We start from the raw sequence: 21,429 nt of genomic DNA on the forward strand, positions 1-21,429 counted from the left end.
TATGCAACAGTGCAATGTTTACCTGGAAGCGAATCCCATGGAGTTCAATGGGGCTGACTGCCAAATAACCTATGCATAAAATTGCAGCCTTATGGTCCTCTACATGTCAACTCAGAAGCACTCCCCACTGAGTTCAAGGTGACATTATCAGATGTAGGATTACAGACTAAATTAATCAAGGCCACTAGGTGGCATTTGCAGACTAGTTATTTCATATACCAAAGTCCCCAAACAGTAATTTACTTGCCCTGTATAGGGATGGCAATGGCCTATTATCTTTAGCAATGGCCCATTGTCTTTAACCATAGGGTGAAGATGGGCCATGGGGAAGGTTGGTAGCTCAGGGACAGAGAACATGCATTACAGGCAGAAGAGCCCAGGTTCAGTACTCAGCCTATCCAGGTAGGGCTAGAAAAGACATCTACCTGAAGCTCTGGAGGGTCCCTCCCCTCCAGTTAGAGTACATAGGCAATACCAAGAAAGAAGGAACAATGGCCTGATTTGGTAGGAATAAGGCAGTTTGCTATGTCTTAAGGATAGTTGGGAATATTGCGACCTTGTCTGCAGCTGGCCCTAGGATCTCTATAGCCTAAAATGTGGTTTCCTGTGATTTCTTCCTTTTGCTCTGTCCCTTCTTCCCCTCTCCCAACTTCCTCCATTGCTGGGAGCACATGTGCTTGTTCTCTCACTTCTGGAACACAAAACAGACTGAACAAACTCCTTTTGAAACCCAATGCTGTACCTGGATTTATATACAAGAATATTTGTGAGTAAATCTGTTTTGTTTCCTTTATTATTCTAAGGTAGTCTATGTGCATGTGCCACTGATTCTGTTCTGGAATATCTCAATTTTTCTTTTTTAAAGCGAGATCGCTGGAGGAAGGTGCGGGAGACATCCTGGAGGTTGACGACATCATCTAAAGGATCCATGAACTTCTGCGAGTGGCCAAAGACGAATGTGCCATATCACTGGTGTATAGACGCTTAATCTTGGGCAAAGTCAAATTTATAGTACGTTTAAACAATTCAGATACAACTTACAAGGGGATTGACTGGAGCCAAAACTATGTACCATGAAGGGCAACACCGTTCAGCCAAGAGCAACGAAATAGCTCACAGCTTTAATCAAGCAAAACATTGTTTTTCTTTTTATAGGCTTTGCTACCTTAAGAACATTTCAGAGGACATCTATTCTTAGTCAATGACTGTAAATTTTAGTGCCCTGTTAATTTTAGTCAGAAATAACTGCAGGACTTTCCCTTTTCCAAGTTCTCATCCTACTTTTCTTAGGCCTTCAATGGGCGATTGGTTATATAATAATAGCAATCTCAGTTCTATAAGTGTCAGTTTATTATGTAGCCAAATAGACTCCCCCATGCACAAGAGGGATGGGAAACCCAAGGTTTGCAGAGATGCAAAAAATGGAATCCCCCTGCCCCTCAGGAGAACGCACACTCCCCAAAATAGCCTGATGAGGATTGTGCATGCTCAGTGGCCACAGAGTGGAATGTTTTTGGAAAGAGCATGGCTGGAACCCTAAACAGGAACACTCCACACTGCAATATTTCGATGCAGGCCCCAGTCGTGAGCCTTAAATTCTCTTACCTTGGTGCAGCACAGATTTATGGTAAAATAGATGGCCCATGATAGCAGCTACATCTTTTCAATAGCACATGAACGATTCTCCTCTTCCACATCTGTGTTAGCCTGCCCCCATGCTCTGAATGAAACCAAAGTCTCATTAGAATTGCTGTTACGTGAGTGCAATCCTATACATGTTTAGACAAAAAGAAAAGTCAGCATGCCCCAGCATGCCCCAGCCAAACATGCATAGGATTACACACCTAATTATCCAGATTTACTGATTCAGTCATCTGTAGCCCTTTATCAAAACACCCAGCGCTGGAAAGACTAAGGTGACAACCCTCTCTGCATGCTTAACCTGGGAATACACCCAATGGAACACAGACCATGTGACTTATCCCTACGTAAATACGCAAAAGATCAAGAAAAGCTTGCAAGTGAAGCATGCGATTTTAGGTGCTTTATTTGCACAATTTGTTTCAAATGCCATTTTTGGTTTCTCCAAAAATTCAGTGTTTGTATTAGGCTAAGCAGACCGCTCTAAGGACCTGCTTGGGGACTAGAACTCCATGTGGCAACTAACAGCGACTCTGCTGAAAACTCCTTTTGCTTCCTCAGCCCTTAGCTGTGCCAGTAGATTTTCAAACTGTATTCTTCTGCAATCTTGAAGGCCTGCATGCCCCCAACAGATGAAAATCGGGACATTCTCATACCATCTGACTCTCACATCAAGCATTCCTCCTGTTCCAAAGACAGCTTACGCAACACCCCCACGCGTTTCTCCCAAGGCAGACGAAGGACAAAACTGGGGCACAGTGTTCTCCAGAGGATGTGGCCACAAAATAAGGCCTTTCCCTTGACTCTCAGCAACAATATATTGTCCCATTTTAATGCACAGTCTTTTGCGGTGGCCGGGTCTTGAAGGGGCAACGAAGGCCCTTTGGCTTTACCAAAGACCTGCTCCTGATTGAGATGAAAACGCTGAGAATTGGTTTGTTGATATGGATCATCACAACTGCCTGCCATTTTGGACTCTCCTTGGGGGCGTGGCTACGGAGACTGCCGCATCGAGCTGCTGTCCGTCAAAATGTATAACTACCCACTGATTGTCAATAAGGAAAGTCGATGTCCATGAACTTGCTTTTTCAAAAAATAAGGAAAGCTGAGATTCTTACATTGCCTCTTGAGACAGCCCACATTAGCAAGAGCTGTCTTCGAGCTGTCTTCTTTCATCCATGCTTGGAGGTCAAACTCTTTTGGCCTTTCCACAGTCTCTTTGATCTGGCTTTCTAAAGCTGAGGATCATTGATTATCCAGGTTTTGTGTTTGCTGATATGGAAGCCGTCTGAACGTTTTGAAGTTCCCTTGTCATACGCCCCCTCTACCACCATCGCCACCATTTCTCAGGCCTTGAATGATGCACGCACCACCCTTCCCTTCAGAGGCTGAGGAGGACGGAAGTTATTCACCATCTGGATCCTGTCATCTTCCTCTGTTGTAAAGAGGAGAGTTCGGAATTTCTCCATCTGTAAATTCAGGTGAAATTGTATTACTGCTTAGAAAACCGCTCACAAACAAGGAAACGGCAAAATTTCTCGTCATTTACTTATTTTCATTTATTTATTGTATTTATCAGTAAACTCAGTAATATTCATTCTCTGGGGGATGTGAAAATGCTGATAAAAAAAAAGTTTAAAATCTGCATAAAATTCTATAGAGCAGCACTCAGCCTAAAAAACAATCGGTTTAAAACAGAGAAGAAATCTAAAAATCACAAAAAGCAGCAGTCTCTTAAAATATTTTTCAGTATTTTAGTATTTTTGTGTTTTATTATCTTAGTCCCTGCAATGTTGTTTATTATCCTAGTTCCTGGAATGTGATACTGAATTTTATGCTGTGTCAGCATGTTTATTAGTTTTATTATTGTTGATTTCATTGTGACTTTATTAGTGGTTTTAACATGACTGTAAAACGCCTAGAGAAAATTATTTTATGAGGTGTTTAATAAATTTAATAAATAAATTAATAAAATTAATACAAGGCATAACAAATTCTACAGAGTTAAACAACCACAGCATAATACCAGAGATTAAAATCATAGAGTTTAAGAAGCCTGTGATAAAACAAAACGAAGCAAAACAGGAAGTGTCCTATTTTTGAACACTCCCCTACATTAAAAGTTCCTTCCATAAAATAAACCAGAATATCAAGATATATTAAAGTGTTCTTTCTTTTGATGATGCTAATTTCTGACAGACAGAAAGTTGTTTGTTTTTAAAAGTGTGTGTTGGTGGTGATGGTATTCTTCATAAAGTGTTGGACTTGGACCAGGAAAATCTGGATTAAAATCCTCCTTTAGCTATGAAGGTCACTGAGATCATCTCTACATTAAGAAACAAATCCACACCCATACCATTTCTTTTCGTTTTGGGGGGTCTTTCCAGGTTGACTATGGCTCTTTCAGACAGCGACCAATGGCGACCACATAATTTCTAATTGAAAACATCCCCCCTTGGCAATACTCCATAAAGTTAAATGAAACAGCGCCCTCTAGTGATCCACAGTATCCCATGATAACTTTAAATACTGCATTATCTCTGATCTTTTTAAAAGTGAGATTACCAGAGGAAGGGGCAGGAGACATCCTGGAGGTTGATGGTATCATGCAAAGGACCTGCAAACTTCAGTGAGTGGCCAACCATGAGTGTAAAATAAATTGCTCATGTAGAGAAGCTCTGAGTGATCATGGGCCAGTCATAATTTCTCAACCTTACTTCGCAGGTTTGTTGTTAGTATAAAAATCTCATGCACTTGAATTTCTTGGAGGAATGGTGAGATACAAATTTAATACTAATAAGAATGCTGCAGTTAATGGGTCTGACTGACATGTATTCATCAACTTGCCCTATGCAATAGTGGTGTGCCATAATCTTAAATTTCCCCCCAACTTTCTGATGGGTTCATAATACCCCAGTTATTAAATCCTTGTGTTTGGTTCCCTGGGCCATCACATCACAGCCTTCTAATAATGAACTCAGGTGGTGAGTGCCAATACAAATGGAGCCAAAATGGGATGATTGAGAAACACAAGGAAGGTATCAGCATGCATGGGGAGGCCTCCAAGTTTGCAGATGTACAACAAAAACATTTTCAAAACTAGGTTGGCAAAAGAACAATGAAACAACTTGACAATGAGAACTAAGCATCCTCAGTCGCCTCGGGATGTTAAGTATCATTTGGAAAAGAGAATCATAGTGCAGGTGAGAGATCATTCATTCATTCATTCATTGCATTTTTATACCGCCCAATAGCCAAAGCTCTCTGGGTGGTTTACAAAAATTAAAACTACAACAATATTTAACAATATACTAATCAACAATATCAGAATAATATTAAAAAATATACTAAATACAAGTGTACAGCAAAACAAACCAGATAAAATTTGTTTTGCTATACTGCTTGAATCCCAGGTTCATATAACACGCTAACTCACCCAGTGTAGGTTGTTGATGAACCATGGGTTATTGTGTTGTCTGAATGCACTGCTTTTTCCACAGGGTGGATTATCATGTTGTCTGAACACAGCGTGTTTTCTGCAGGGCTGCTCATTACTCATGCTGTGTGGCTTGTTAACCACCCTGAACAACCCAACAACAAGCCATGGCTTCTCAAGGCAGCTTATTCAGGGGGGAAATAAACCATACTGCATAGTTAACAAGCCACCCTGAAGGAAACAACACAATAACTCATGGTAGGCTAGCATGTTGTGTGAACCAAGAGGAGGACATAGCTGGCTGGCAGGATACCTGAACAGATGTACTTCTCTAAGGAGGTGAGGATGTACAGCAGCATTTTGTTTCAGACCCTACTTGCCATTTCTATATAAATAAATCAGTGTTTGGGGGTGAGGGTGGGCAGGATCTAACAGCAGACACCATGGACCCTATTGCAATTTATTTTGGATAACATACCCCATCCCACCCCTCTGGGAAAGATTTACCTGTTTATCAGATATTCTGATAGCCTCCTTCAGCACTATCCATGTCACACTCTCATTAAGGGGAGGTGTCGTTAAAGATCCAGGATATGTCCAGTAATCTAGACATGGGGGCAGGAGACTGCTTGGATTGAAGCACTTGAACTGGGCTTTTGTCCCCTAAGAAAAGCATTGGCATGAAATTAGATTCTTTTATTGTTGCTTTTTTTTTTTTAAAGTAGAAATTAAAGTTATGAACTAAATTGCATTTACAAAACCTCCTGGAATCTGTCAAAAAACAAGAACCCTAAACGAAACATTGTCCTCGCCCAGAACTAAAAAGCTGTACGGATGCTTTCAAAAACAGAGCGGCTGATCAAAGTACTGTATGGAATTAGCACAATGGATAAGTGAACAGATAAAAAGCATAGGCAAAATGGATTTTCGAGGTGTCAAGTGATTAAAGAGGAAAACGGACTTGATTGGTTCCTTATTGAAACCCCCATTGTCATTATATAAAACTGGAAAGAAATATGTTTTGTAAAACCTGCCCTTTTGAAAACTGCATCTTTTTATTTGGGGCATGGATAATGTAATAGAACTCAAAATAAAATACAAAATGACATTTCAGTTCAAAGGCATCAGTTTTGTAGAGATGAGCACCATGATAATATTGTCTCTGTGTGAGATGTTTATGCTGAAATATCTTCACTGTGACAGTCAAGGTGAAATAACACCACCATAAATGTCTGGTCCTGCCGTGGAATTCACTGCCATGGAAATGCTATGCCACTCAGAAGTGCTAAAGGTGTACCAAGATAACATAGCCAGGATACATGGTTTTATACTTTTTCACTAGAATTTGTTGCCACAAAAACACTTTAGCAACTTGATCCTGGACATTTCCCCCCCTCAGAAGTAAGAACATAAGAAGAGCTGTGCTGGATCACACCAAGGATTCATCTAGTCCATCATTCCGTTCACACAGTGGCCAACCAGGGAAGCCGAAGAACAGGGCATGTGTGCAATAGCAACCTCCCAGTCATGTCCTCAGTAACTGATATTGACCAGGAACCCACAAGCAGGACACAAGTACAACAGCACCCTCCCATCTATGTTCCCCAGCAACTTACTTCCCCTGCTACTAGAGGTAGCACATAGCCATCAGGACTAGTAGTCAGGAATTGATCCAATCCCCTTTTAAACCCATCCAAATTTGTGGCCATCACAAAATCTTGTGGTATCGAATTCCATAGTTTAACTATGCACAACAACTGGCATTTTCTTTGTTCACAGAACAGGTAAGTGGCAAAAATCTAGCTTTTGTCAAACTATGCACTATGTGAAGAAGTGCTTCCTTTTATCTGTCCTTAATCTCCCACCAATCAGCGTCATTGGATGAACCTGGGTTGTAATATTTTGAGAGAGGGAGAAAAATGTCTCCTTATCTACATTCTCCACACCATGCCTAATTTGGTATACCTCTATCATGTCTCCCCTAAGCCTCCTTTTTTCTAAGCTGAACAAGCTCAGCTGTTGTAACCTTCCCTCATGAGGGAGATGCTCCAACCCTTTGGTCATTTTAATTGCCCTTTTCTGCCCTTGTTCCAGCTCTACAAAATCTTTATTAAGTATGGTGACCAGAACTGTACAAAGTATTCCAAGTGTGGTTGTATGATAGATTTGCATAAAGGCCGCATGATATTGGCAGTTTTATTTTCAATTCCTTTTCTAATTATGCCTTTTTTTAATAACAGCTGCACGCTGTCTTGGTATTTTCATTAAGCTGGCCACCAGAGGCCTGAGACTACAGCTTGTTGTATTGTGCGAACCGGGCAATGGTGGGTTATTGGCATGATTAGCAAACTACCCACAGCCCATGAATTGTGAGTCGTTTGTTAACCACACCAACAGCCACCCTCACCAGGTTCACATGACATGATTAGCCATGGTTGTGGCTTGAAGATGCAAAATGGCCACCTGTCCACACTACTAAGCCTGGGGTAGTGGTGAATGAATTCACCCACTGGGGAAGCCCATGAAAGTCTTTAGTACTGTGGCAGGAGGGAATCAGACAGTCAAAGAAGGACTAGAGGCAAGCAGGTTGCTCTCTGGCGAATAATGTAGAGGGTTTGTTTGCTGTTGGCTACTGCTGTATTATCAAGGTCTTTGGGTAAATAAACCAGACTATTTGACTTCATAATTTCTGGCTGAATTGGAGTCTAGCATAATTGCAGGCTATTCATCTCAAGTTACCATGACCAATAGCTGCTGGTGGACCATTAATGCATCAAAACTCCTTTTAAAAAGCTAAGATAGTGGCCATCTACATGTACACTGTGGCAGTGAACACAAGTCAATTATGCCCTAACCTACACCAAGCAGGATATTGCATTATGAAAGTGGTATATGGTATGTGTTAATAGGCCCATGCCTCTATAAAGCAGTAGTGTGGCTCCTGCTTTTTATATACCGCTTTCATACTGCTTTCATAGTGCAATATTCTGCTTGGTGCAGATTAGGCCTCTGTGTTGTTGTATGAAGCAATAGTTCCTTTTGTCTTCCTTGAATCCACCACCCACCAATCTGAAAGTGAAAGAAAATGTATTGCTGTTCTTGTATAATTGCATTATTTTGCTATAGCACAGCACCACCCAGAGCAGAAAAGAAACACTAATTGTGTAGAGCTCATGTCTCAATTCTGCAATGGAACCGAAAGTAGATTTAGGGTATTAATAGCCTTGTGTAGAAAAGTTCTCAGAGTGATACTACAACAGGGGCATTGTGAGAAATTGACATGATGGCTAGTTTTAGCACTGTACTGTAAAAGAAAAAGAAAAAAGCACAGATGTTAGAGGTGGGCCCCCAGTGTGCTGGGTCCCTGGCTGCTGCCCAAGCATGCTAGGTGTTGGCCCTGACCTCCTTAGACTGCCTACTTGATTCTTCAGGTGATGTACAACCCCATCCAAATCAGGTTGCATTCCTCTACCTCGATCAGCCAAGTTCCCAACCAACAGTACCTCCACCTTGTCTCCATGAAGTTTCAGCTTGTTCCAAACCCAAACAACCTCCAAACACAGCTTCAGATTTTCCACCAAGAAAGAATTGAGTGAGAATAATATATCCACACAAAGTCTATTCTACATATTTTTTAAAATTAAAAGACTTCATTTATTATGTTTTATATATATACAATAAACAATTCAGGACCTCCTTAGCTACTCTGCATTTTGATTTAATACTTACTTTAAATTTCACCATATACAAGGCATCTGTCAATCTGTTCATACCCGCATGTTCTTCTCCAATCTAAAAATTCGAAATGACAGAGTTGTATAAGAATGTGTGGAATCTGGAAACAACGGCTGAGATAGTGTGTCAATTTCTCCCCCAGACTTACTTCTATTACTGGTTTGATTTTAGGCACTTTATTTCCTCCTCAAGCATCACTTCTTAAACAAGTATCTTGGTTCTTAAACACAGGAAAATGATGCATTAAGAAGGTGGAGTTGTTTACGGTTTCTTGATCCATCCGGAATCTCCATCCTTTCTCCATTCCTGCCCCCTGTGACTCTCACGGCACGGCACCAGCACACCACCTCTCTTAATTCCCTCAAATCTTCTTCAAAACCCAATTTCTCTATGGCAGAACCTCCTAGACTTCATCCCTTGCTGCAACTTAAGCCTCTAACAGTGAAATCCTATACATGGGAATAACTCCCTGGTACATGTGTATGGGATTGCAGCTTGTACATGTCTAATTAAATGAACCCATATCCTTCTCCTGTTAGGTTCTCTTTCTCCTCCTTCTGTAATTCCCTGGTGTTGAAGTTTAGATTGTAAGCTCTTTGGGGCAGTAACTTGTCTTGTTACCCTATGCCATGCACACTGAGTGCTATCTATACATAATACAACAACAGAACTTCTGTGTCACTCACCTCTAATAAAACACCAACCACTGCTAAGCCATCTGGGGCTGCCACGGCCTCTCCAAAAGACACATATTTCTTGGCATTCCAGTGAACTAAATGGAGCTGAGGAGGAGAGTCATCCATCACTATTAAATCAATGTTAAGCGACAAAGTCCTGTCCTCTCTTTGGCTGATTATGTTGAGTAAGCAAAAACAACATTTAAGGCATTGCTTTGCTCAGAATTTCTGGGACGAGCCAATAGAGTTCAATGATCTTGCAAATAGACATTATTTTATCGGATCAGCTGATTGGCTGGAACTCTGAACAGAAGCACTTCACACTGTAAGATATTTTTGCAAGTCCCACTTATAGACTTCTGATTGTGTAGATTAAGAACATAGGAACGTAAGAATCAGCAGGCCATTGGGTTCTGCCCAGGTTTTCTTTGTAAACACATATAAGATGTCCTAGATTTACAACTCACCTCACACGGAAAAGATTTCCCATCAATAGTATGCTCTGATCCGGAATCTTGGCTTGTCCCCCAGTGAAAGTGGAACTGCTTCAGCCTATAAGGCTCTTCCAACGGCCCCCCACTGACAGCTGCAACCCAAAAATTAAATTTGAAACAGACGAGGCTTCAGTGAAACTGACAATTGTTATACATCCTCCTCTTCTGACCCTCATCAGTAGGTACAGACGGGCACAGACTGGAAACATGTGGACAAAGATATTGCTGCAGTGAGAAGTTCCAGACCAATGATACAGGATTCGGTTTACTTTCAATAAGAAAGCAGCAAAAGAGATTTATACTTGGATTTATACTCCAAGCTTGGAAGGATAAACACCCATCAACTATCATTCAATGGCCTGAAGGTCATACTGCTCTTGCTACATTTGAACATATCACGTACAGCTATCAGTCTCATATGGTTGCTTATTTAGACATATGGATGGTTTATATTAATGTATATGTTTGAAATAGGTATGACAAATCCTTCTTTTCCCCTTTTTCTTTTTACAATGAGTGATGTAACTTATTATTGTGTGTGGATATGTTTTATGATGTATTCTTCCTTTTCCCCTCCTTCTTTTCCTTCTTTTTCTTTTGTTTTTATTTGTTATTGTTGTTTATGCAAATGATATTTTTTAAAAAAATAAAAAATAAACCTTTCTTCACCCCTGATGGGAGTGTGAATGCTAGGAGCTATCCTCTAAGCTTAATTAGCCTAAGAAAACAAGGCAGTTGCCTTTCAACTAAAACTGGACAATTTCCCCCATAGTCCAACAGGCACTTTACCTCATGGAGGGTCTTTTTGGAGAAGCCTCTGGCGAGTGGCTACCTTAAGGGACCACCTCTCACCTCCTCTCAACTCCACCCACTTGAACCCGTGGCAGACTCTGGGATCTATCACCTTTGATGTTGCCTCCCCCTCTGATAAGAGTCTGAATTCCCAGAGGTGTGTGTGGGGTGTGTGTGTGTGAATCATTTCTGAGCCTTTGGCATCCTGTCCAATAAGCTCCTGGGAGGATTCATCCTTGACTCCTGAAGAATCTTGGAGAATCTCCTCCCCCGCTTCCTGTCTTGGCTGATATACTTCTGCTCTTGCTTCTCCTTCTTCAGATTCTGATTCAGACTAGGGAGAATGGGCCAATCCTGACATTAGGCAGCTCACAGGCAGAGAGGAAAAATAAGCCACCCTTGCATATTTTCCCTCTATGATCCTGCCAAGCCCCTCCCCCCACCTCAGTCAATGATGGCTGTTCTTGAACAATAGAATTTCAAAGACAGCCAAAATGGCCGAAGTACAATTCAGGGGCCGGGTTCACTTTGGGGCAAAGCTCCAGGACCCAACTCAGCAGAGCAAGCAGGAGAGCCTGCTGTCTTATTTTAAATTCAATTAAATAATAGACCCTACCCAGTAAAGAGGAATCATAGAATCATAGAATAGCAGAGTTGGAAGGGGCCTACAAGGCCATCGAGTCCAACCCCCTGCTCAATGCAGGAATCCACCCTAAAGCATCCCCGACAGATGCTTGTCCAGCTGCCTCTTGAAGGCCTCTAGTGTGGGAGAGCCCACAACCTCCCTAGGTAACTGATTCCATTGTCGCACTGCTCTAACAGTCAGGAAGTTTTTCCTGATGTCCAGCTGGAATCTGGCTTCCTTTAACTTGAGTCCATTATTCCGTGTCCTGCACTCTGGGAGGATCAAGAAGAGATCCTGGCCCTCCTCTGTGTGACAACCTTTTAAGTATTTGAAGAGTGCTATCATGTCTCCCCTCAATCTTCTCTTCTCCAGGCTAAACATGTCCAGTTCTTTCAGTCTCTCTTCATAGGGCTTTGTTTCCAGACCCCTGATCATCCTGGTTGCCCTCCTCTGAACACGCTCCAGCTTGTCTGCGTCCTTCTTGAATTGTGGAGCCCAGAACTGGACGCAATACTCCAGATGAGGCCTAACCAGGGCCGAATAGAGAGGAACCAGTACCTCATGTGATTTGGAAGCTATACTTCTATTAATGCAGCCCAAAATAGCATTTGCCTTTCTTGCAGCCATATCGCACTGTTGGCTCATATTCAGCTTACAATCTACAACAATTCCAAGATCCTTCTCGTTTGTAGTATTGCTGAGCCAAGTATCCCCCATCTTGTAACTGTGCCTTTGGTTTCTATTTCCTAAATGTAGAACTTGGCATTTATCCCTATTAAATTTCATCTTGTTGTTTTCAGCCCAGCACTCCAGCCTATCAAGATCACTTTGAAGTTTGTTTCTGTCTTCCAGGGTATTAGCTATCCCACCCAATTTTGTGTCATCTGCAAATTTGATCAGCGTTCCCTGCACCTCCTCATCCAAATCATTAATAAAAATGTTGAAGAGCACTGGGCCCAGGACTGAGCCCTGCAGCACCCCACTCGTTGCCTCTCCCCAGTTTGAGAAGGTTCCATTGATAAGTACTCTTTGAGTCCGATTCTGTAGCCAACTGTGAATCCACCTAATAGTTGTTCCATCTAGCCCACTTTTAGCTAGTTTGTTAATCAGAATGTCATGTGGTACTTTGTCAAAAGCTTTGCTGAAGTCAAGATATATGATGTCCACAGCGTTCCCACGGTCCACAAGAGAGGTTACCTTATCAAAAAATGAGATCAAATTTGTCTGACAGGACTTGTTCTTGACAAATCCATTTTGGCTTCTAGTGATCACCGCATTGATTTCAAGGTGTTTACAGATTGACTTCTTTATAATCTGCTCCAGAATTTTCCCAGGGATGGATGTCAGACTGACTGGTCTGTAGTTCCCAGGTTCTTCCTTTTTGCCCTTTTTGAAGGTAGGGACAACGTTAGCCCTCCTCCAGTCGTCCGGCACCTCACCCGTCTTAAAAGATTTTGCAAAGATAATAGACAAAGGTTCTGAGAGTTCTTCTGCTAGCTCCTTCATTACTTTAGGATGCAGTTCATCGGGCCCTGGAGATTTGAACTCATTCAAGGAAATTAGGTGTTCTTTGACCATTTGTTTATCAATCTCAAACTGTAATCCTGCACCCTCAACTTCTGCTTCACTTTTTCCAGGGGGGTCATAGACCCGCTTTTAGGAGAAGACTGAGGCAAAGTAGGAATTGAGCACTTCAGCCTTTTCTTTGTCATCTGTTATCAGTTCATTAAGCAGTTGAACCACCATTTCTTTCCTCTGTCTTTTACTACTCACATATCTGAAGAAAGCCTTTTTATTGCTTTTAGCATCCCTCGCTAATCTCAGCTCATTCTGAGCTTTAGCCTTCCTGACGCCAGTTCGGCACTTCTGCGCCACTTGTCTGTACTCTTCTTTTGTAGCCTGGCCTTCCTTCCACTTCCTATATGTGTCCCTTTTTGTTTTCAGGTCATCTCTAAGCTTTTTGTGGAGCCACATTGGTTTCCTCTGTTGTCTTCTATCTTTTCTATCTTTTCTCCTTGTTGGAATTGTTTGTAACGGTGCCTTTAAAATTTCCTTTTTTAAATACTTTCCTTTTTTAAATACTTTTTAAATACTTTCCTTTTTTAAATACTCCCACCCATCCTGCACTCCTTTTCTCATTAGGCTCATTTGCCACAGGACCTTATTTATCATAGGGGGAATCCACACGTCGTTCGGAAATCGCTTCTAAGCGACCCCAGTGTGGCGTGAAAGCAAGCGTGTAACTGGCCTTTGGAAGAGCCGACGAAGAGACGTCCTTCCCGCTGCCCGCCTGAATTTTAAAAAAATTCAGCCAGAAAGCCCACATTCCTTCCTGCAATGAAGATTTAGCGTTCCCAACACACAGCTGCGATGCTGCAGGGTTTCGAGGGAACAAGCAGCAAGGTGTTGTCATCAAGACATGGCCCTGGAAACTACACATTCACTGATCTGCATCTGCTACTGGCATTCACAAGGGAAGTCTTAAGTGATCTAATAGCTGCAACTTAATACTGTGCTTGATAACGCCGTAGCAGCATCCTGAATTGCCTCGTGAACGTTCCTCACCTGTTACCGGAGACTCAGCTGCCCCGTAACAATAGCATTTTAGACATCTTTCTGTATTACACTCTGTCCAGAGAAAACCTGGAGCAGCACAGCATCAGTGTCTGGCTGCAGACAATCACCTGATTGTGTCTGGCTGCAGACAATCATCTGCAGACAATCACCTGATCACCTAGGTTGTTTAACCCAGCCTTGCGGGGACAGGCAGAGCACACAAGCTATTTCTGTTTTCAATCCACAACCCAGGAACACCCCATTCTTAGGTTGTAATGTGATGTCTGAATCTGGAAAGTCTGGCTTGTTTGGGGGTTAAACAACCCAGAGTTAAACCAACAACAAACCCTGGGCAGTTGTTAGGTTAATTGTTGGGTTCTTGGTTTTCCACTCATAAGGCACCACACATAGACAAGAAGGCTGCTATTCTAAGACACTCAGTCATTGTACCTTCCATGCACCACTTACCTGTTTTGTCATCAACATCCTTGAAGTCTACCATGACTGAATGCCCGTTGTTGGAGATGTCAAGAGATGAACATGACTCATATGAAATGTGAAGGGGCTTCAGACAGGGGTCATAAATGGCTTGTGTGGAGACGATGTCAATGGGGGATTGATGACTTCCTTGGGCAATGGGGTAGGACTTGTACCACTCAGAAGGTCCTTTGAGGGGGGAAAGAGAAAAGTTACTTCATTATTGTCTTAAGAACCCCAGAAGATGTGTGTGGTTTTTTCCTCTCCAGTCCTATCTTCCTCTTATCAGCAGGTTCTTTGGGGGCAAAAAATAGATTCATCAGACCAGTAGACAATTATTTTGCTGAATAGATAACTTTACCTGTATTGGGCAAAAGGCAGGATACAAATACAAATACAAATAATATAATACTAAGATATGGGAGCTAAGGGCAGAAGATCGCAGGTTCAGGGTTCCTTCATTGAGCAGGGGGTTGGACTCGATGGCCTTATAGGCCCCTTCTAACTCTACTATTCTATGATTCCCATGAGACTTTTATCATGCATTCATGGTGGGTCACTCACTGAAGTTTGTGGTTCCTTTTCATGACGCCATCAGTCCCTGGCAAGAGTTCACCAAGGTCTAAAGCAAATGTCTCTTCCAGGCTTTGCATTTGAGAGCCAGTTATTGGAGAAGTCAAGGACTGAACCTGAGACCTTCTGCATGCAAAACTCCAGTAAGCGGGACAGCTACCTCTCATCAACAGTTTAACTGGTTTTCCTGCACATTGTTGAACACATTCCTGTTGTACCACTTGATCACAGGAGTGCTCAGGGAGCCCTTCAAAAATAAAAAGGAAAGGAAAGGGAAACACCAGCAGGGCTATTCTCCCCTGTCAAATGTCTTTGTGGACTATTTATTCGTTCATTTATTTTTAAGCTGTGCATTTCTCCCTGGTCATTGCTGGAGCACTCATGTTCCCTCTGCGGTATGGCTTTCTTTCCACAGCAAGGCAATCCCACTTTCCAATGCATGCTGATTGGAGATTGATAGACACTAGTGCACACATCTTCTTAATGGTTATGATCAGGCTTTTTGGGAAGGTCATGTGCAAAACTCAATGGCATTGTATTTTCCAATGAAAAGACCTTGCAAAAGTATCCAGCAAAGAAATGTGAAAATGTGTCCAGGTCATGCTTTGATGAAGCACACAGAAAGGCAGAAAAACGGCACCCTCTTCCAAGCAATAATTTAAGAGATCCTTATTGGTTAACCATTTAAGTGCCTGTTGCACTTTGCTGGAAATGATGGCATGCGGTCACCATCAGCAAGGCATACCATCCAAATGTATCGAGCAGAAGAGTGGAGGAAGGATGGGATACATTCAAAGCAGAAGGGGAAAGGAAAGGAAATAGCCTACCTTCTTTCTGCCCATAGCCCCAGCTGTTATGACCTGTCATGATCTAGGCTGCTTCCTTCTGCTTTGCTGCCGGCTCTTTTAATCCAAGTGCAGCAGCTTACCTGCCTTTATAATAGCTCACTTGTGGGACAGTGTCAGTCTCTTAAAGAGGCAGCAGCAATTCCTGCTTCTAAGTCCCCTGTGTACAACTGGAAAAGTTTAAAACAGTATGCCAGGAAAGGCATATGGTTTTGCATAGCTCTTTCTTGTATAGATTATGCCACAGAGATGCCACAATTCCTCTGGTTCCTTCCATAAGGGCCATCATAAGCAAGAATTGATATGGAATATGCATCGATCCAGTGCATCTGATAGGTTCACCTAAGCTTTGAAGGAAACCTTGTGAAGACATGTCTTTATGGGGAGGTCTTAACTTTGAGCAAGGGCTTGGGAGAACTGTAGCATTGTCCTAAGGACACATATATTAGTGAACACTTAATATGGGTTGTTGGTTATCCTAACACCCTTTAATCACCCTGCAGAACTCATAGTCAGGTAGTTGAGGGGCAAAAGTATAGATTCTCCCCTCTTTCCATACACACTCTCAAGCGAAGTAGAAATTCTGATTCATTCTACTGATAGTGAATATAGGATGACAAATATTCTATATTGCCTAGCATGCAATACAAGGATACTGATTTGGAATCTGACATAACTAAGATATTGAGCTTTTCCACATGGGGCTTATAACATGCAATCAAGATTGGTAGCTCACTGAAGTTTGTGGGCTCTTTACACAATGCCATCAACGTCCAGGGCCCTCTCCTGCAGTTTATCAGCTTTAGCCCGCTTTCAAAAAGAGTGGAGATAATGCGGTAAGGGATGTTATTCCGATCTATCAGCTGTGTGAAATTATAGAGACATCATAGCGCCATCTATGATGAGTGAGGGAGGAAGCAGCAGCCAGTCACCTCTCCACCGTGCCTGGGTCCAGCTCCAGCTGAGAGCCTCCTCCCTCCTGCTAAAAACTGTCACTGCAGAGGCCACCAGTGAGGAAGGAAGCAGCAGCCAGGCACCTCTCCACCGTGCCTGGGTCCAGCTCCAGCTGAGAGCCCCCCCTCCCTCCTGCTGTCACCTGTAACTGCTGAACTTTCCAACTAAGATTGTAGTGCCTGAATTTGCTTTCCTTTCCCCCCCTCCTCCTCCTCCCTCACAATCCCCTTTCATTTTGAGTCATGTCTTTTAGATTGTAAGCCTGTGGGCAGGGACTGTCAAAAAATACTTTTGTAAGCCACCGTGAGAGCCTTTTTTGGCTGAATGGCGGCATAAAAATCCTTAAATAAATAAATAAAAATAAATAAAATCTAGTGGCTGCAAAATGAAACATATGGAACCATGTAGAATTGCAATTGCAAACCATGTGTCGGCCCGTGTAAAGGCTCGTGCTCCCTCCTGCCGAGGGGATTTGCCGCTCCTACCCCGCAGCCAAGATGCTGCAAGGTTTCGAAGGAATGAAAGGCAAAGCGACGCCCTGAAGACACTCACCCAGTGCTCTCTTGTCAGTGAGCCCTGTTAGGGTGTGGGCGCACAGCAGGTGCCTGAGGCTGCCTACCCATATCCCCGGCCCTGCCACTGCCTATAAATTTAGAATCATAAGCAAGGGGAAAACTTTACTGCAATGGTGGGAATGCCTTGGGTTCTTACTGTGTGTGGACACACTCTTGGGGACATTATTTACTGACTGCCACACCTTACGGCAGGACGCATGTGTGCTTTCTTAGACATCAGAGTCTTTCCTGGCTTACCAGCATGGCTAAAATAAAAAAAAAAGATGCTCCATCAGCCCAGAAGGGTGGAGGGGATCTTGTTTTTTTGCTTTGGGGGCTGACCTGTCCTTGAACAGAGGTAATTTAGTTTAGAAATAAGGTTTTGGTTCCTTCCATATTCGTTATCTCTTACTGAAGAATGACATATCATAAAATAACTTGTTCTGAGTAGATTAATGAGAAACACCCATTTGACCTGCAACCTCTGAAGTATACATGGAAGCAATTGTGGGGCACAATCCATTAGGATGTTTTCCTGTGCAACACCGATAGCACTCTTGTCCACATCCCATTCATTTAAATGTGGGTCATGCAGGATAGCATCTTGTTGGTTTACGTCCCCTATGAACCCAACTATGTTAAAGAAGGGCCGATCACCTCACCCAGTGTGTAAGAAACAGATTCAGATGGTGATCAGGACTTTCATAGCACAGCTGTGTCAGTTGTAGAGAGATGTAGGGAAATGCTGGTCAAATTCTAAAAAGTCATGCTATATATTCAGATGTATATATTTTTCTTATTAGAAAATGCACATATTTTTTTTTTAAAAAAAAGAACATGAATTTAAGGAAAACATATGATCTAAAATTAATCAGAACAAGATTTCAAAGACATTTATGCACCATGAAAATGAACATGCAGTCATGTTTGTTTTATCCTCAATCCAATGGACTGTCTTTGTAAGAAGAGATAACTTATTGAAGAATTTGTTTCTCCTAATAAGCTATATCAGGAGTAGGCAGTCTAGCGCCCTCAAGATTTTTTGTTCAAGAACTCCCAGCATTCCTGACTATTAGCCATGTTGGCTGGGGCTAAGAGTAGGGTGGCACATACTGTACCTGTCCTGAAAGACCAAGGGCTTTGCTAGACCAACCTTAAAATCCGGTGATGAGGGGCCAGCGCATGCCAGAAGTAGCGTGGGCTGTCTCTCCTTTCCACACGTCAGACGCGACGGGGTAAAGGAAAGCCCCGTCGCGTCCTCCATTTTGTTCAAGCCTTAAAGGGCCGGGTGCGCAGGAGCGCACCAGCGGCAAAGGTAGGTTTTTTTTTATTAAAAACATGGTTCCCCGCCCCCGATTTCCCCCACAGGCCATGATTCCCCCCGCAATCTCTGGTTTCCCCCCCTCGTGATCTCCGATTGCCCCGCCCCCGATCTCCGGTTCCCCCCCATCTCCCATGGCTCCGATTCCCCCCCCCGATCTCACCCCCCCTGCCCTGATGGCCGCAGCGCTCCTGTGGAGCGCTGCACACCATCCACCGCTTTCCCCGGCTACTTGCGAGTAATTGCGGTAGCTAGGAAAAGCGGCGGACCAGTCTACACGCCTGCAGTCTTGGGCTCAGCCTGAGACAGTGGGAAATACCAGGCCACAAGCGGTGCTGGTTACCCCGGGGCCAGGGAGATTTGAGCCCTGTCTGAGCCCAGGATCCCCTGTGCGTCATCTGGACACACAGGGACGAGCCCAGGCCTCGCACCGGGCTAAACCCTGGTCTAGCAACAGCGCAATTGTTTTCTGGACACAATTCAAGGAGTTGGTTTTATCCTTCAAAGCCCTCATTTCTAAGAGACCACCCATCTTCCTACGAACCTGCCCCAATATTAAGATCTGCAGCAGAGGCCCTTTCGAGGGCACCATTACCCGTGGAGGCCTGTCTGTTGGGCACACATGGAAGGGTTTTCTCTGGAGTTGCTCGCAAACTATGGAAAGCACTCCCTCAAGAACTATGTTTGCCCCCACTACCACTCCCTTGGCCTTTAGAAAGGTGAAGATGCATCTTTTCGGTGTGGCCTGAAAAGGTGTAGTTTTAATGCTTTTATTAAAATTCATTGCTTGTTTTGTTGTGCTTTTCATGGTTTTAATTTTGGTGAACCGCCCAGAGAGCTTTGGCTATTGGGCGGTATAAAATGTAATAAATAAATAAAAATAAATTAAATAAAAGAATTTGCTCCAGAACCTCTTCTTTTTGTGCATTTTGCTTCCCCCCCCCAACACTCTTACACAGCCTCCATTCATTTCCATGGGCTGTTAGGAGAACATCCATTGCACTGTGCTAAATATTCTGTGCTCAAGAATTCTCTCCACTCACATTTCTGAAATAGTATCTTATTCTCGTACAGTGTCTTGCCCCTTAGGTTACATGGGAATTATTGATACTCTGCACTAGCTACAGTACTTGTTCAAGTTATGAACTAAAGGAAGGTATAAGCAAACCAATCAATTTCTTGATTGTGAGGTCATACTATGAATAAGTATCATCTCCCCAAAATTGGATGCACTAGATTTAAAGATCAGATGCTGTTCAGTTGTATTTATTTCTTTTTAAAAAACCAAAAAACCTTTTTAATATATGTTTACTTGGAAGTAAATTCCACTGTGTCCAATGAAGCTTGATCACTAGTAAGAGTTTAGGATTGTAGCCTTAATGTATATTGCCCCATGAGAATGCACCTGTTTTGAGAAAATCAGTAAAGATCAAACAAGAACAGTGTTGGAATGGAACTCAGGAGATCCAAGTTCTAGTCACCACTCAGCCATGAAGCTCACTGGGTGACTTTGGGCTACTCACTGACTCTCAGGCCTTCTCTACATGAGGCTAAATCCTGTATCCTTGCCAGGGTTTCTGCTTCCGGATTCCTTACAGGATTGAAATTGGCTCTTTTACACATGGTGTGGTCTAGCCTATTTCACAGGGTTGTTGTGAGGATAAAATGGAGAGGAGGACAAACATATAAGTTGCCTTGGGTTCCTTGAAAAAGGGAAAAAGTGGGATATAAATGTACTCCCAGGCATTTAAATAGCATATGATGGGGCATTTATGCCAGCTGTTTGAACAGGTCTAGTATTTTATTGGAATTGATTTTAGCTCTTTAAATTGTTTTTAAATTTTGTATATTTAATATTTTATGCCATATTTTATGTTGTGAATTGTTGTGAACCGCCCATAGAGCTTCGGCTATTGGGCAATATAGAAATGACGATAAATAAATAAAATAAAAATTATATATAATTCAGTTATATAAAAAGCATTTGCTTAGTGATATTTTTTTTAAAAAAACTGCAGGAAAATAATTGAATTAAATGGGATTGTGTTCATTGTTAGTTCTCTTCTGATTACTTATTTATTATTATGTACATTTGTATCCTGCCTTTCTTCTTCCATGGAACTCAAAACGGTATGTATGGGATGTCCATACAGTCAAATTCCCATCAAGGACTGACCAGCTCCAGTCCTGCCTAACTTTAGCAAGATACCCAGATCATGTGCCCTCAGAGCACAAGTGAAATATACAGTCAGCTTAACCAGGGAAAACCACCCACAAAAGCATATATCACAGAAGACAATAAATCTCAAACATTACTGTTGGATCATTTAATGGTTGCTGAAATTCCCAGAATGAGGAAGAGTGTTCTGGCACAGCAAATACAAAGCCTGAGAAAGAAAGGGGAGATATGATAGCACTCTTCAAATACTTAAAAGGTTGTCACACAGAGGAGGGCCGGGATCTCTTCTTGATCCTCCCAGAGTGCAAGACACAGAATAACGGGCTCAAGTTAAAGGAAGCCAGATTCCAGCTGGACACCAGGAAAAACTTCCTGACTATTAGAGCAGTACGACAATGGAACCAGTTACCTAGGGAGGTTGTGGGCTCTCCCACACTAGAGGCCTTCAAGAGGCAGCTGGACAGCCCTTTGTCAGGGATGCTTTAGGGTGGATTCCTGCATTGAGCAGGGGGTTGGACTCGATGGCCTTGTAGGCCCCTTCCAACTCTGCTCTTCTATGATTCTATGAAA

At 42.6% G+C, this 21,429-nt stretch overlaps 1 protein-coding gene across 1 annotated transcript; it reads right to left on the reverse strand.

The window, feature by feature from the left end:
- Positions 1 to 2,915: 2,915 nt before the first annotated feature.
- On the reverse strand, positions 2,916 to 15,873 carry CA7 (carbonic anhydrase 7). The gene is made up of 7 exons (XM_063141018.1): positions 15,834 to 15,873; positions 14,425 to 14,622; positions 9,957 to 10,075; positions 9,499 to 9,594; positions 8,807 to 8,869; positions 5,585 to 5,740; positions 2,916 to 3,110 (listed from the first exon to the last, which is right to left on the reverse strand). The coding sequence occupies exons 1-7, from the start codon at positions 15,871 to 15,873 to the stop codon at positions 2,988 to 2,990; spliced, it is 795 nt and encodes a 264-aa protein (XP_062997088.1). The 3' UTR covers positions 2,916 to 2,987.
- Positions 15,874 to 21,429: the final 5,556 nt, after the last annotated feature.

The sequence above is a fragment of the Elgaria multicarinata genome, chromosome 14 (genome assembly GCF_023053635.1).
Source record: "Elgaria multicarinata webbii isolate HBS135686 ecotype San Diego chromosome 14, rElgMul1.1.pri, whole genome shotgun sequence".
Taxonomy (NCBI): Eukaryota; Metazoa; Chordata; class Lepidosauria; order Squamata; family Anguidae; genus Elgaria; species Elgaria multicarinata.